At 43.1% G+C, this 12,474-nt stretch overlaps 1 protein-coding gene across 3 annotated transcripts in view; it reads right to left on the bottom strand.

The window, feature by feature from the left end:
- Positions 1-12,266, bottom strand: part of LOC130106715 (arginine-glutamic acid dipeptide repeats protein-like) — a 42,438-nt gene extending 30,172 nt beyond the window's left edge. For all 3 annotated transcript variants that reach the window (XM_056272938.1, XM_056272939.1, XM_056272940.1), the window contains exons 1-5: positions 12,124-12,266; positions 4,542-4,590; positions 3,818-3,942; positions 2,830-2,929; positions 1,916-2,014 (exon numbers count right to left, since the gene is read on the bottom strand). In XM_056272938.1, coding sequence (XP_056128913.1) covers positions 1,916-2,014; positions 2,830-2,929; positions 3,818-3,942; positions 4,542-4,590; positions 12,124-12,149 — 399 coding nt within the window. In that variant the 5' untranslated portion in view covers positions 12,150-12,266. The remainder of the gene's footprint in view (positions 1-1,915; positions 2,015-2,829; positions 2,930-3,817; positions 3,943-4,541; positions 4,591-12,123) is intronic.
- Between the last annotated feature and the right edge of the window lie 208 nt (positions 12,267-12,474).

The following is a 12,474-nucleotide window of genomic DNA, read 5'->3' as shown; positions in this document are numbered from 1 at the left end:
TCTTCTGCTACAGCCAGACAGAGCTGTGTGATTGTGGTTTAACATGTCCTAGCAGCTGTACATTCTAAAAAGTACAAGTTGTTTCATTTACTGAAAGTAAGAAAAAGATGGGGAGCGTCAACTTTGGTTACTGTGAGTTAATTTAGCTATAGTGTGGGTACAAGTCCCCTCAGTGGCAGAACTGCTCCCCAAAGTGAAACTGGAATAATGTAAATAAAATGAGGATAAAATACAAATTCATGATCTAGCTTTATTGGTGAGCTAATGAAAATGACAAAGACAGCGCATTTTCCCATACATCATCGTACATGAAACTGCAGCACAAACTGGAAATGGTTGCTCACATCCCATAACAGTTGCTTAAAATTAAAAAGAGTAAACATTAAGGAAGAATTTAGTGGTTCTAAGGGAACTAAATTATGGTAATGGTGAAGCCCCATGACCCTACTTGTTTGTATTACTGACTTCAGTAATGCTCTGCACTTAAAATATAATATTCAAGCACTATTATTCCAGGTAATTTATCATCCACTTGCACAGTAAAATCAACTGAAATCCTGAAGTGATTTTGTCTGGGTGGAGTTATGCACCAATAGACTACTGCTGTGGTTTATGACACGCGGTCTGTGGTGGGTTTGCTTTGATGGGGGAATACGACTTAAGTCTCCCATCAACCCCCCCCCCCCCCGACCACCACCACCACCTTTCTACTCTGATCATTTTTGCACGGCAGTTTAGCCTGCCGCTAGCAAGCATGCATAAATAAAGAGAACTCATAAACAAGTGCACAAAAGGATGGCTGACTTAATTTGTTGCGATTTGCTGCGGTTCACTGCCGTGGGCTCTGGCGTTATTCAAATGTGCCCATCATGTTCAATTACAGGACAAATACACCCGTTCGCTTCCATTTGATCTGAGTTGATGGGATTCCAGGCTTGGTCTGCTCAACAATAGGCCAGCAAGTGTCAGGATTTACCATGTGGTATTGAAATGGGAAGAGAGAGAGAGAGAGAGAGAGGAGAGAGAGAGAGAGAGAGAGAGAGAGGGAGAGAGAGGGAGAGAGAGAGAGAGAGAAACATGACTCATGCAAGTCAAGAATAAACAGATGCACAACAGGACTGGCTGTGCGTGGCCTGGTGTTTTTTTTTTTGTAACCCTCTGGTCAAGAAAAAAAAAAAGAAAAAAGAAAAAAAGAGAGACAAATATAACCTAGAATAAATTGCTATAAATTGATAATGTGCATTCATGCCTATGTGGTCTTCAAAGATAGAGTAGGTATCTAAACATCAGTGTATGTGTGTCGTGTAGCATCTAGGCTGCAGCGACAGTGCTCCCTCATGCTGACATGGTGATACCCCACACTCTAATTCTGCTCCTTCCCAGTTCCCTATGTGTTGTTTGATCAGGGAGAAGCCCTGCCATTTTCTGATTCCGGCCCCCTCCAAACAGCTGCGGTGAAATTCAAATCTAAATTCAAATGGAGGCCAACATTACCAGCCCTCAAATCTTTTTCCTCTCCAGTCTTTCACGGTAAAGATTTTATTCTGTGAGCGATAAACAGGATGCAGCTGCTCTTGAGCCTTGGAGGGGCTGCCGACTGACGTGTGTTTTCACTGATGTCTCACCAGCCTGGTCCAGCAGCTCTGATTTTAACCCTCTCAACAGCCCCCTCTAAAGGCACAAACCCAGCTCTTGCAGGAGGAATTCATCAGACACATTGATATGTTTAAAGAGCAAGAAAAACACATGGAATACCCTAGACTCATGCCCAATTATAAAATGCCAAAATATTCAAAATGCTGACTTACTTCTAACTTACATATTTTATATTCAAGAAAGAGTTTTTTTTTTTAAATGCACAGGGGAAATGCCCACGCATTCATTCATGCCCAACTTAAAGGAAAGATTCTCTCACCACTTCATCTTCAGACCAGCACTTCTCTATTAGTTTGGGTACGGGCTTCTTCACCAGCCTCTGCAGAGCCTTGCCTGCATCATAGCTGCTCTCGTGAAGCTGCAGAGAAATGCCAACAATGCGAGATCAGCAAATCATTTTGGATACAGAGGGCTGAAATTCAAAACATATACTGAGTACTGCTGAATACACTCTGAAATACATTTGATAGTGCCCTATTTTATTTTTCTTACTAAGTGGTACAGAACAGACATTTTGAGTTGTATTAATACAGAGCTAGGCACTAACACAGATGTAAAAGAAATTTCCATCCAAACGAAGAATTAAAACCATCTCAGGAGAGGCAAAGGCTTTTACTGGAAACCTCATATGAAAGCAGAGTGCCAGAGGAAATGCCATGAAAAGATCTGAGAGGCAGCAAAATACGCAGCGACAAAGGCAAATGGTTTGCTGCTGTAAGCCTTGTGTCACATTCAATTGGGTGAAACAGGCAGCAGAGGCTCTACCACTGAAAATAAACAAGCATTGGCTCATTGGAATTGCAGATGGGGATGAAGGTCGAAAGACAATGACCTGTCAGCTATGTTAATTTCCCAGTACAGCGTTGGAAAAGAAACACCCTATTTATGATGAATCAAATCGCTCACTTATGCAAGGTTCCTCTACATTAAATTTCAATATGGGGGATAGATCTCTCATTATGCCTCATGTATTGTAAGCTTCAGAAACCAGGTTCTTTGGTGGGTACTCCACTGACTTGGGAGTTCGTATCATTGCAAATCAGTGAGGGGAATCTTGTGGGGGAATCTCTGGTTTCAAAAAGCCAAATCAAATCCCCAAGTCCCAAAGGATCATTGTTATTCCCATCACATACACTTGATTTCTAGCACCAGGCCCGTTGTGTGGCTACTTACAGTGTTAAGTGCGTTTAGTGTAGTGTCATCTCGAGAGGCTGCGAGACATCCATCTTCTGTTGAGCCTCCGTCACACATCCCTGCAAAGGCAGCCATGCTCCTACACAACACAGCACAGAGGAACAGGATAAAGAGAAAATGTTATTTCAACATAGGAGAAGACAGCGGTTTACGTTTTTTTTTAAATACCACAATATCACTCTACAACTCATTCCAGACCACAACCTGTGTGCTTTGTTATGAGTTTTTAGCAATGTGATGTTTCTTGCAAATGCAATAAATACTGTACAATAGAGTAACCCAATAACAACCTTTCACACCATGATAAGAATTACAGGACCCTACTTGTGGATTAATATTCAGAATTCACCAGTCCTAGCAACATGGGCTAATGGTGGAAGCTAGAAAGGTCAAAGCTCTTAACTACTTGACCTTGCCATGTAATAATTCATCATTTAGACATTGGGATGCATTTTTACCACACACCAAATATGAGCTGCAGTCTTGTTCATACCATGAATGTCTACTGTGCTATGAAACTTCATAATTTTTGGTATTAATAATCATAATGCCTCGTGTCAACTAATAAATATTTTACAGAATGTTGATTTGTCAAATGTGTGCTGCTGCATAGTCTTATGTGATGTTTTGTCATATCTTTCATGTGAGCAATGAACCAAGGCAAATCCCTTTTTTATGCAAACATGCTTGGCCAATACAGGTACTGATTCTGGTTACAAATGACCCCATGACAAAATGAAGCCTCGTTGATTCCTCCAGGGAAATTTTACAACCTTATGCAGCTGTTAATCCAGTGGGATGGTGGAAGACTACTACATCTACAGACTTTATCTGTAATTACTTATTCACCGAAATCAGTGCTCTACCTCTAAATTCCCCACGAACTGACAACTTTGTCCTCTCACATGTGTGTTGCAGGTTTGCCCAGCCATCCCATGTCTGACTTCCTGCATTTCTCCCATCTCACCTTGCGGCTCTGAGGTACATGAGAAGGTCACAGTCATTGACCCCGGGCATCCAGACCAGTTCTTCATTCTCTGTCACTGCCTGGCCACCAGGAGAGGGGAAAGGCTGCAGCTCTGGGAGCTTGGCCTAATTAGGTCCAGGAAGAAGGAGAGGGACAGATGGTGTCACACTACAAATAGCGCACGAGCTAGGAGAAAATATCAGCTTTCAAACACTTATGTACTTTTCACTGTGGGTCTGAGTGACGGCTGTGGGGAACAGGGTGCAATCACAAAAGTTAAGTGTGTTAACAGATCTGGATACAGCTTAACTACAAAGGCAACTCTGTTCTTGGCACAGGAACAAACAAAACAATCCTCTTATAACTTTTTATCTGACTTTCAAACTTTTACAATATCTGCAGGATTAAGCACGTAGTCTCCTGATTTTGGAAACTACATGGAAACACTATCAAACCTGCAGTAAAAAAAAAGAAAAGAAACAAGTATTGCACAAGTACGCCTAGAGTTTTCATTTTTCAAAATGGCAGTACAGGACTGAAGATGCAGGAAATTATCATGGGCATACACAAGATGTTTTAAGTTGTACATAAAAAGTACTGTGCATGATATGTGTGTTTATTGTACTTTGTGTGCTTTACAGTGTGTCTGTATAGTTGCCGTGTGTGTGTATAGCTCTGTGTATGTGTGTGTGAGAGTGTGCGTGTGTAATGTACATTGACTTACTTGGTGACTTGGGCCCACTCTGATTTCTCCTTGTGTGCTGTTAAGTCGTCTGAAAAGAGAACAAAACATAGATTTGAGGAAGATTTATTCAGTGCCATCTCAGGACCTACTAAAAGACCTCTGCATCGGAACAGGAGAGCCTCCTGAGTGACCTATGCAAAGGCAAGTGCACTATCTTACAAGTGATGATAGCAACAGACTGAAAGGTCAAAGTAGAAAAGAAATCATTGCAAAAACCTCAGAATCTGGACCAGTGCAAATCAAGACAAACGGGAGGAGTACTTCACTTTTTATGGCGGAAGATCATTTGAAGGGAGCTCATGTTTGTAACAAAGTGCATCAACAAAGTTAAGCGCTTTATCGTGATATGCAATTACAGTTTTGAAGGGAATACTCCTTTTAAAATGTTCCTGCTGAACCATTTTAAGCAGAGCACATTTGCTGGGTTGAGAATGTAGATGCAGCAATAAAACAGATTCCCCTGAAAAGGGGGGTTGAGGCTGGTTGGAGCTATGCAGGGAGCAGGGAAAGAGGCTCACAACCAGCTGCTGGTACAAATGTTGGTAGCCATAGCAACTGCAATTTAATAATAGTGTTCTGAATCTCCAGCTGCAGTGGATTAAAGAAAATGACAAGATGTTCCTTTTGAAAAGCCTTTTCCCTCTGTTGCCTAGGTAACAGCGCCAATTTTCATACAGCCAAGCACAGGGAGGCCCAGAACCTGTCAGCATGATTTGCGCCCAGTGAAGCTCTCACTCCATCATGGGTAGACTGGCTGAGGATACCGGGCTGAAACCTGAGACGCCAGGTCCCACTGGTCGCTTTACAGTCCTCCGCCCACAGACACTTCCACAGCAACACATTTGACCCATCTCTTCTTTCTCCCCGTTAGCCAACCTCCCTCCCCGTCTGACTGACGTCCAGGAGAGAGTTGTCAGAAAAATATTCTATACTGTCATAAAATATGGCCAACAGATGTGTGGCACAGACATGGATATCGGACAGGCTCAAGATCTGAGCTGCAACTGCAGTTTAGGGTGTTGTAGACCCCTGGTTTACAAGGACACGTTTGTTTCCAGCCAACGTCAAAACACTTGATAAAACCTTACCAGCTGTGTTGTAGGTCTGGTTATTTCAGTTGTAAACAGAAGGAAGAGGCTGACCAGAGGCAAAGGTGGTGTAGACCTAGTTAGTGTTGCATAGCTTTACAAAGGCTCTGTATAACTATCAACTGGCTCTAATTGATGAGTAGTAAGACATGACATTTTCCTAAATCAACAGTTATGCATATATGAAGAGACTGATGATTTTATTATACACTTTTATGGCGATTTTTCATCTAACTATGCTGACGAAACTTTTAGAGCAGTCAATACTAGTAAGCAGTAGGACTGAACGATATTGGAAAAAACTCAAAATTAAATTTTTTCCCCTGCGAGATACATATATATATATATATATATATATAATATATATATATATATATATATATATATATATATATCCATTCATCATCCAAGCCACTTATCCCAATCGGGGTTACGGGGATGCTGGAGCATATATATATAATCCAGTCAGTCAAGTAAATTCTTTATAAGACAGTATAAGCCTGTTTCATGCCATAAGCGATGATTGCTTATGGCATGAAATAGGCTTGTATTGTCTCATAAAGAATTTACTTGACTCACTGGATTGTTTTGCTCCTTATTTGTTGAGCACTTTCCCTACCGATGAGTGTTTCTTTTAACAAAGTTGTATATATATATATGCTCAAAGTTGTTAAATGGCAGAACAAGCTTGTTTCATGCTCAATGCACTCATCAGCTATATCTTTGCTCCTGAATTGCTGCTCTTTTTTCTATATCGAAGGCTGCATTGCAACATCCTGTGGAGACACACACACACACACACACACACACACACACACATATATATATATATATATATATATATATATATGTGTGTGTGTGCAAGGATTACAGGATGCAAGGAGTCGAGGTGACGAAGGCGTATGAGTTTAAATACTTGGGGTCAACTGTTCAAAGTAACAAGGAGTGCAGAAGAGAGGTAAAGAAGAGAGTGCAGGCAGGGTGGAGTGGGTGGAGAAGAGTATCAGGAGTGATTTGCGACAGAAGGGTACCAACAAGAGTTAAAGGGAAGGTTTACAAGATGGTCGTGAGATATGGTTTGGAGACAGTAGCACTGATGAAAAGACAGGAGGTGGAGCTGGATGTGGCAGAGTTGAAGATGCTAAGATTTTCATTGGGAGTGATGACGGACAGGTTTAGGAATGAGTATATTAGAGGGACCGCTCAGGTTGGACGGTTTGGAGACAAAGCAAGAGAGGCAAGAATGACATGGCTTGGACATGTGTGGAGGAGAGATGCTGGGTATATTGGGAGAAGGATGCTGAATATGGAGCTGCCAGGGAAGAGGAAAAGAGGAAGGTCAAAGAGGATGTTTATGGATGTGGTGAGAGAGGACATGCAGGTGGCTAGTGTGACAGAGGAAGATACAGAGGACAGGAAGAAATGGAAACGGATGATCTGCTGTGGTGACCCTTAACGGGAGCAACTGAAAGTAGTAGTGGTAGTAGATATATATATATATATATATATATATATATATATATATATATTACGATATGAAAAAATACAGGAATTTTCAGAAGATTACTTGAGTAGCTCTATTTGGAAATAATTAATCATTCTAGAATGATTGGGGTGATTTTGAAGGGGAGTGCATCTGCACAGGAAAATAAAAATAATTCAAAAAATAGAATTGTAGAGACTTTGGTTTTTGTTGAAGAGTAGTATGTAAATATGTGGCCATCCTACTATGAGACCTGAAAACTTCTGTGTGTGCCCGGTGCACAGCAGGCAGAGAAGGCTCAACAGCAGACAAACATGCATCCTAATATGGGTTGGAAATAAATGCTCCAAAATATGCACTGTCAAAAATTCACAATACTAGTGCAGTGCCCGTTCAAAACATGCCTGCTCAGAACAGGCTGATCGCTTGGCCTCCGGTATTGCTGCTTGGAGCTTTCGAGAACGGCTCATCCAAACAACTTCACATTCGACAATGCACATTCTTGGGTCCTCAGCAATACACCCGCCAAGTGCGAAGTCGCTCAGCTGAACTGTTGTTGAGAAAATCCCACGACAGTCACAAACACATACAAACAGACAGAGACTCCTTCCATTTTAGTTAGATAAGATGTAGTCTGCCCTTCACCTAAATAAACACAACAAGGAGAGAAGAAAAAAACAAAAACAAAATGGGGCATACGGGTAGTGTAGCGGTCTATTCCGTTGCCTACCAACACGGGGATTGGTGGTTCGAATCCCCGCGTTAGCGCCGGCTTGGTCGGGTGTCCCTATAGACACAATTGGTTGTGTCTGTGGGTGGGAAGCCGGATGTGGGTGTATGTCCTGGTCGCTGCACTAGCGCCTCCTCTGGCTGGTCGGGGCACCTGTTCAGGGGAGAGGGGGAACTGGGGGGGATAGCGTGATCCTCCCATGCGCTACGTCCCCCTGGCAAAACTCCTCACTGTCAGGTGAAAAGAAAAGGCTGGCGACTCCACATGTATCGGAGGAGGCATATGGTAGTTTGCAGCCTTTCCCGGATCGGCAGAGGGGGTGGAGCAGCAACTGGAACGGCTTGGAAGAGTGGTGTAATTGGCTGGGTGCAAATGGGGAGAAAAAGGGGGGAGGGAATCCATATAAATTAAAAATAAATAAATAAACCACCTGGTTTTGAAGTCTAACTTCTCCCCCAGGTCTGAGCCTAACCACCCACTGCATGATTTTGAAAAATGCTAAAAAAAATGGGTAAGGGGCTAAGAAGGGGGGCGTGGATGTGTGAGGCAGGAGTAGCTGGAGAGATCTGCGAGAAGGACCCAGTGCATGTCCAGATAGCGCCACACACCGCCGTAGTCCCCTCCACTGGCCCGTCTTCCAGCACAGACGGCGTCAAACCCCACCCCACAAAGACGCAGATGCGCCGCAGACGGAAGGGGGAGGTGGGTTGCCCACCTCTGATTAGAGGGCGTTAACATTATTATTCTTTTTCTTTTTTTTTTGTATTTCATGACGTAGGTAAGTCCCGGGATGAGAGTCAGCACCTCCAAGTCTGAGGCCATGGTTCTCTACCGGAAAATGGTGGATTGCTCCCTCTGGGTTGGGGATGAGTTGCTGCTCCATGTGAAGGAGTTCAAGTATCTCGGGGTCTTGTTCACAAGAGAGGGTAGGATGGAGCGGGAAATTGACAGACGGATTGGTGCGGCATCAGCAGTAATACAGACATTGCACCGGACCGTTGTGGCAAAGACGGAGCTGAGCCGGAAGGCAAAGCTCTCAGTTTACCAGTCAATCTTTGTTCCAACCCTCACCTATGGTCATGAGCTTTGGGTAGTGACCGAAAGGGTGAGATCACGGATAAAAGCGGCTGAAATGAGTTTCCTCCGTAGGGTGTCTGGGCTCAGCCTTAGCGATAGGGTGAGGAGCTTGGACATCCGGAGGGAGCTTGGAATAGAGCCGCTGCTCCTTCGCATCGAAAGGAGCCAGTTGAGATGGTTCGGGCATCTGATTAGGATGCCTCCTGGGGGGCCTTCCTTTGGAGGTTTACCGGGCACGGCCAACTGGGAGGAGACTCCAGGGTAGACCCAGAACTCGCTGGAGGGACTACATGTCAAATCTGGCCTGGGAACGCCTTGAGATCCCCCAGGAGGAGCTGGAGGGCATTGCTGGGGAGAGGGACATCTGCAGGGCCCTACTTAGCTTGCTGTCACTGTGACCGACCCCGAAAAAGCGGCTGAAGATGAGATGAGATGGTGAGACCCAATCAGTCGACTCTATGTCAGCATTGGCCTTGCAAGGTTCAGGGCTGATTTAAAACAATAGGTGGCACAATGAGCCAATTTCAACCCATGAGACACCGATTTTTATAAATCTGGAAAGAAATGTCAATATTAACACCAACATTGATGCATTTTATCATCATACATTCATATCATTAGGTTTACAGCTAAAAAAAACATGTTTAAGTGTTTAGTACCTCTGTAAAAATAATTTGAAAGTTTAAAAATCCATACAACTGATGTCGCTTTTCTTTTTGCAACCAAGTCTTTCTTTTTGGTGTTTTTCTCCTGTTCCTCACTAATTTTCTGGTTGTAGTCAACAACTAGTGGGTCTTGCTTTGGTTGCTTGATAAAATGATCAAGAATGATTGTGATTGGTGGTTTGCTGTGCATGCAGAGCCTGCATGTCACTTGCTAGTAGCAAACTTCATGTATCCAAGAACCCTTAAATGGGAATAAATTATATAAAACAGACTTCTCTTGTAGATTAGTCATGGAAAATGAGAACTGTGTGAGTTTTCCTTATGTATCAAGCAGCAGAAAGTTGTAGCATGAGGTGTTCGAATTAATTTGCCTTACTATTGCGCATGCACACATTGTGATGATGATGCTGAAACGATATATCGTGCAGGCCTAGTAAGCAGCATACGGCTTATCCTGGAGAATTTAGGAACCGAGCAGTTCCTATTAAATTATAACAGCTTGATGAGGCTTGATGCTGTTGGTTTTATATATTGACTTGTTGTATTGATGTTTCTAGCCATACTACACAACGTTAAAGAAATAGTGCTACATCCTATACCCACATAGGATACTATAGTTCACCCACATAAGACACACTGTAGTCTACTACTACTACTAGTCCACCCACATAAGATACCCTATAGTCTGCCTATATATATATATATATATATATATAAGTTGATATTATATAGCTCTGCCATGCCAAAATAGTACAGAAAGATACAAACACTTCTGTTGGTAGTCATATCTGTTGGTAGTCAAATGAGATAGAAATGCCAAATCTACAGAGTGGGTGAACATCTCAGAGAGAGAAAGTTCAGCAGAAGTTCAGTCAACTAGGTCCATGGTGTGCTTGGCAGGAGGCTGTAAGGATGACAAATGAGGACTGTGTGCAACAGAATTGGGGGACATTGTCTGAAGACAGCCAGGTTAAACTCTGGCAAATCCTGAGAGCAGACTGTCGAAATTCAGTTGGAATGCAGCAATGATCCTGAGAGAGGAGGCAGAATACAGATGCACTGCAGCACAAAGCTCTCGGGAATCCACACAGACTATATATATAGTCTGTGTGGATTCCCAGACTCTCTCTCTCTCTCTCTCTCTCTCTCTATATATATATATATATATAGTCCCTGTGATGGCCTGGCGGCCTGTCCTGGGTGTCTCCCTGCCTACCGTCAAATGACTGCTGGGATAGGCTCCAGCATCCCCGCGACTCTGAGCCCTGAGAACAGGATAAGTGGTTTGGATAATGGATGGATATATATATATATATATATATATATATATATATATATATATATATATATAAAATTCTCTATGAACTATGCACATTTCGTTAAATTATGTTTCCTACATTTTGGGAAGGACACATGTTTTGAAACTGACAGAGAAATGGAATGAAAGAGAAGCTGAATTTTATAATTTACAGATTTATTCATTTATCATGCTGGAATGTTCCCAGTAGCTGAACTAAAAAAAATCAATTAAATATAATGTTACTGGAGTCATCTGGCTATGCTATCAATTATCATCAGTGGCTCTGGGAACCTTGTTTTATTATTTCTTTCTAAAAAGCAACCTCAAACATGGTTAAAAGTGCAGTAAAAACGGTGGATAAAATACTTACTCGATTTATAATAAGTTCAGAGCTCACAAAAAATTAACAAACAGTAGTAAGTCGCTGGGCAATGCGAAGTTGTTGGCAAACTTGAAAAATAACTCGGAACTCTATTTCCCTTTAAAGCCAAACAACAACGTGACCATCTGGTCAACTTTTGTGTGCGCTCAAGGCTAACCCCGCCCCTTCCATCAATTCCATCCAATCGCTGCACGAGTCTGTGGCACACTGACATAATTGTGGCACACAAAACACACTTAACTTCTTCCAAACTAAATAGCATTGCTGGATGTCGCTGCGTGAGAGAACGTGGAAAAAGAAGAAGAGCGGAGTCAGTTCTGCTTGTTTCTGGGTGGCACAAAGCGAGCCCACGGCGGCATACGCCATGTCATCTCGATTGTAAACACGAGAACACTGGCTACTGCAAAATGGAGCCGTGGCTTTATCTTCGCGATGCAACGATAAGGAATAAACCCGTTTACAACGCAAATATGCGCGGATGCATCGCAAAGCACAATGCAATAGGATTTCATTAAGGGACAAACAAAAAAAAATAATCTCACACGGCGTTCAAACGACGTTGGAGGCAGCGTTAACCAGTAGCGGTATGTGATTTGAGCCTGACAGCCTGTATGCTAAAAAAAAACAACCTCACTCGATCGCTATCTAACAACACAACGCACGGAGGCGAACTACTCCTCCCGACGTGACATTCTGTGGAAATAACGACCCTCCTCCAGACAGCTTGCTAGACCTCCTAACAGTTTGTCGGGAGATGGAATACGAGGAGCAAACGAGACGAGCGAGGACTCGCGTAGCGACACTGGCCAAACACGACGATATGATCGCAGACCTACCTCCGTGGACTGAACAAATCGTCCATTTCTGACACCGAGCTCTAAGGCTGGATGATGACACCTTGTGTGTAACGCTCGTTGAAGTAAAAACTCCCCTCTCCCACCTATTTCTAGGTGCTCAAAATGGAGAACCACGCATTCGCTCTGGAGAGGCATTCACTGAGCCTGTGCTGTGACCTCAGCCCGCACGCACAGCGTAGCCAGCTCTCCTTTCTGTAGACACTACTGAGCATGTGCTGCGACCTTACACACAGACAGACAGACAGACACACACACGGGATACGGAATTCATCTCTCCCCGTCAGTCTGCGCCATAATAAACAAGACTGAAATTGCAAGGCTGCAGACACA

This window comes from Lampris incognitus, chromosome 2, assembly GCF_029633865.1.
Source record: "Lampris incognitus isolate fLamInc1 chromosome 2, fLamInc1.hap2, whole genome shotgun sequence".
Classification (NCBI taxonomy): Eukaryota; Metazoa; Chordata; class Actinopteri; order Lampriformes; family Lampridae; genus Lampris; species Lampris incognitus.
The sequence above is the reverse complement of the archived record's forward strand: the minus strand, read 5'-3'. Positions and strand labels throughout refer to the sequence as shown.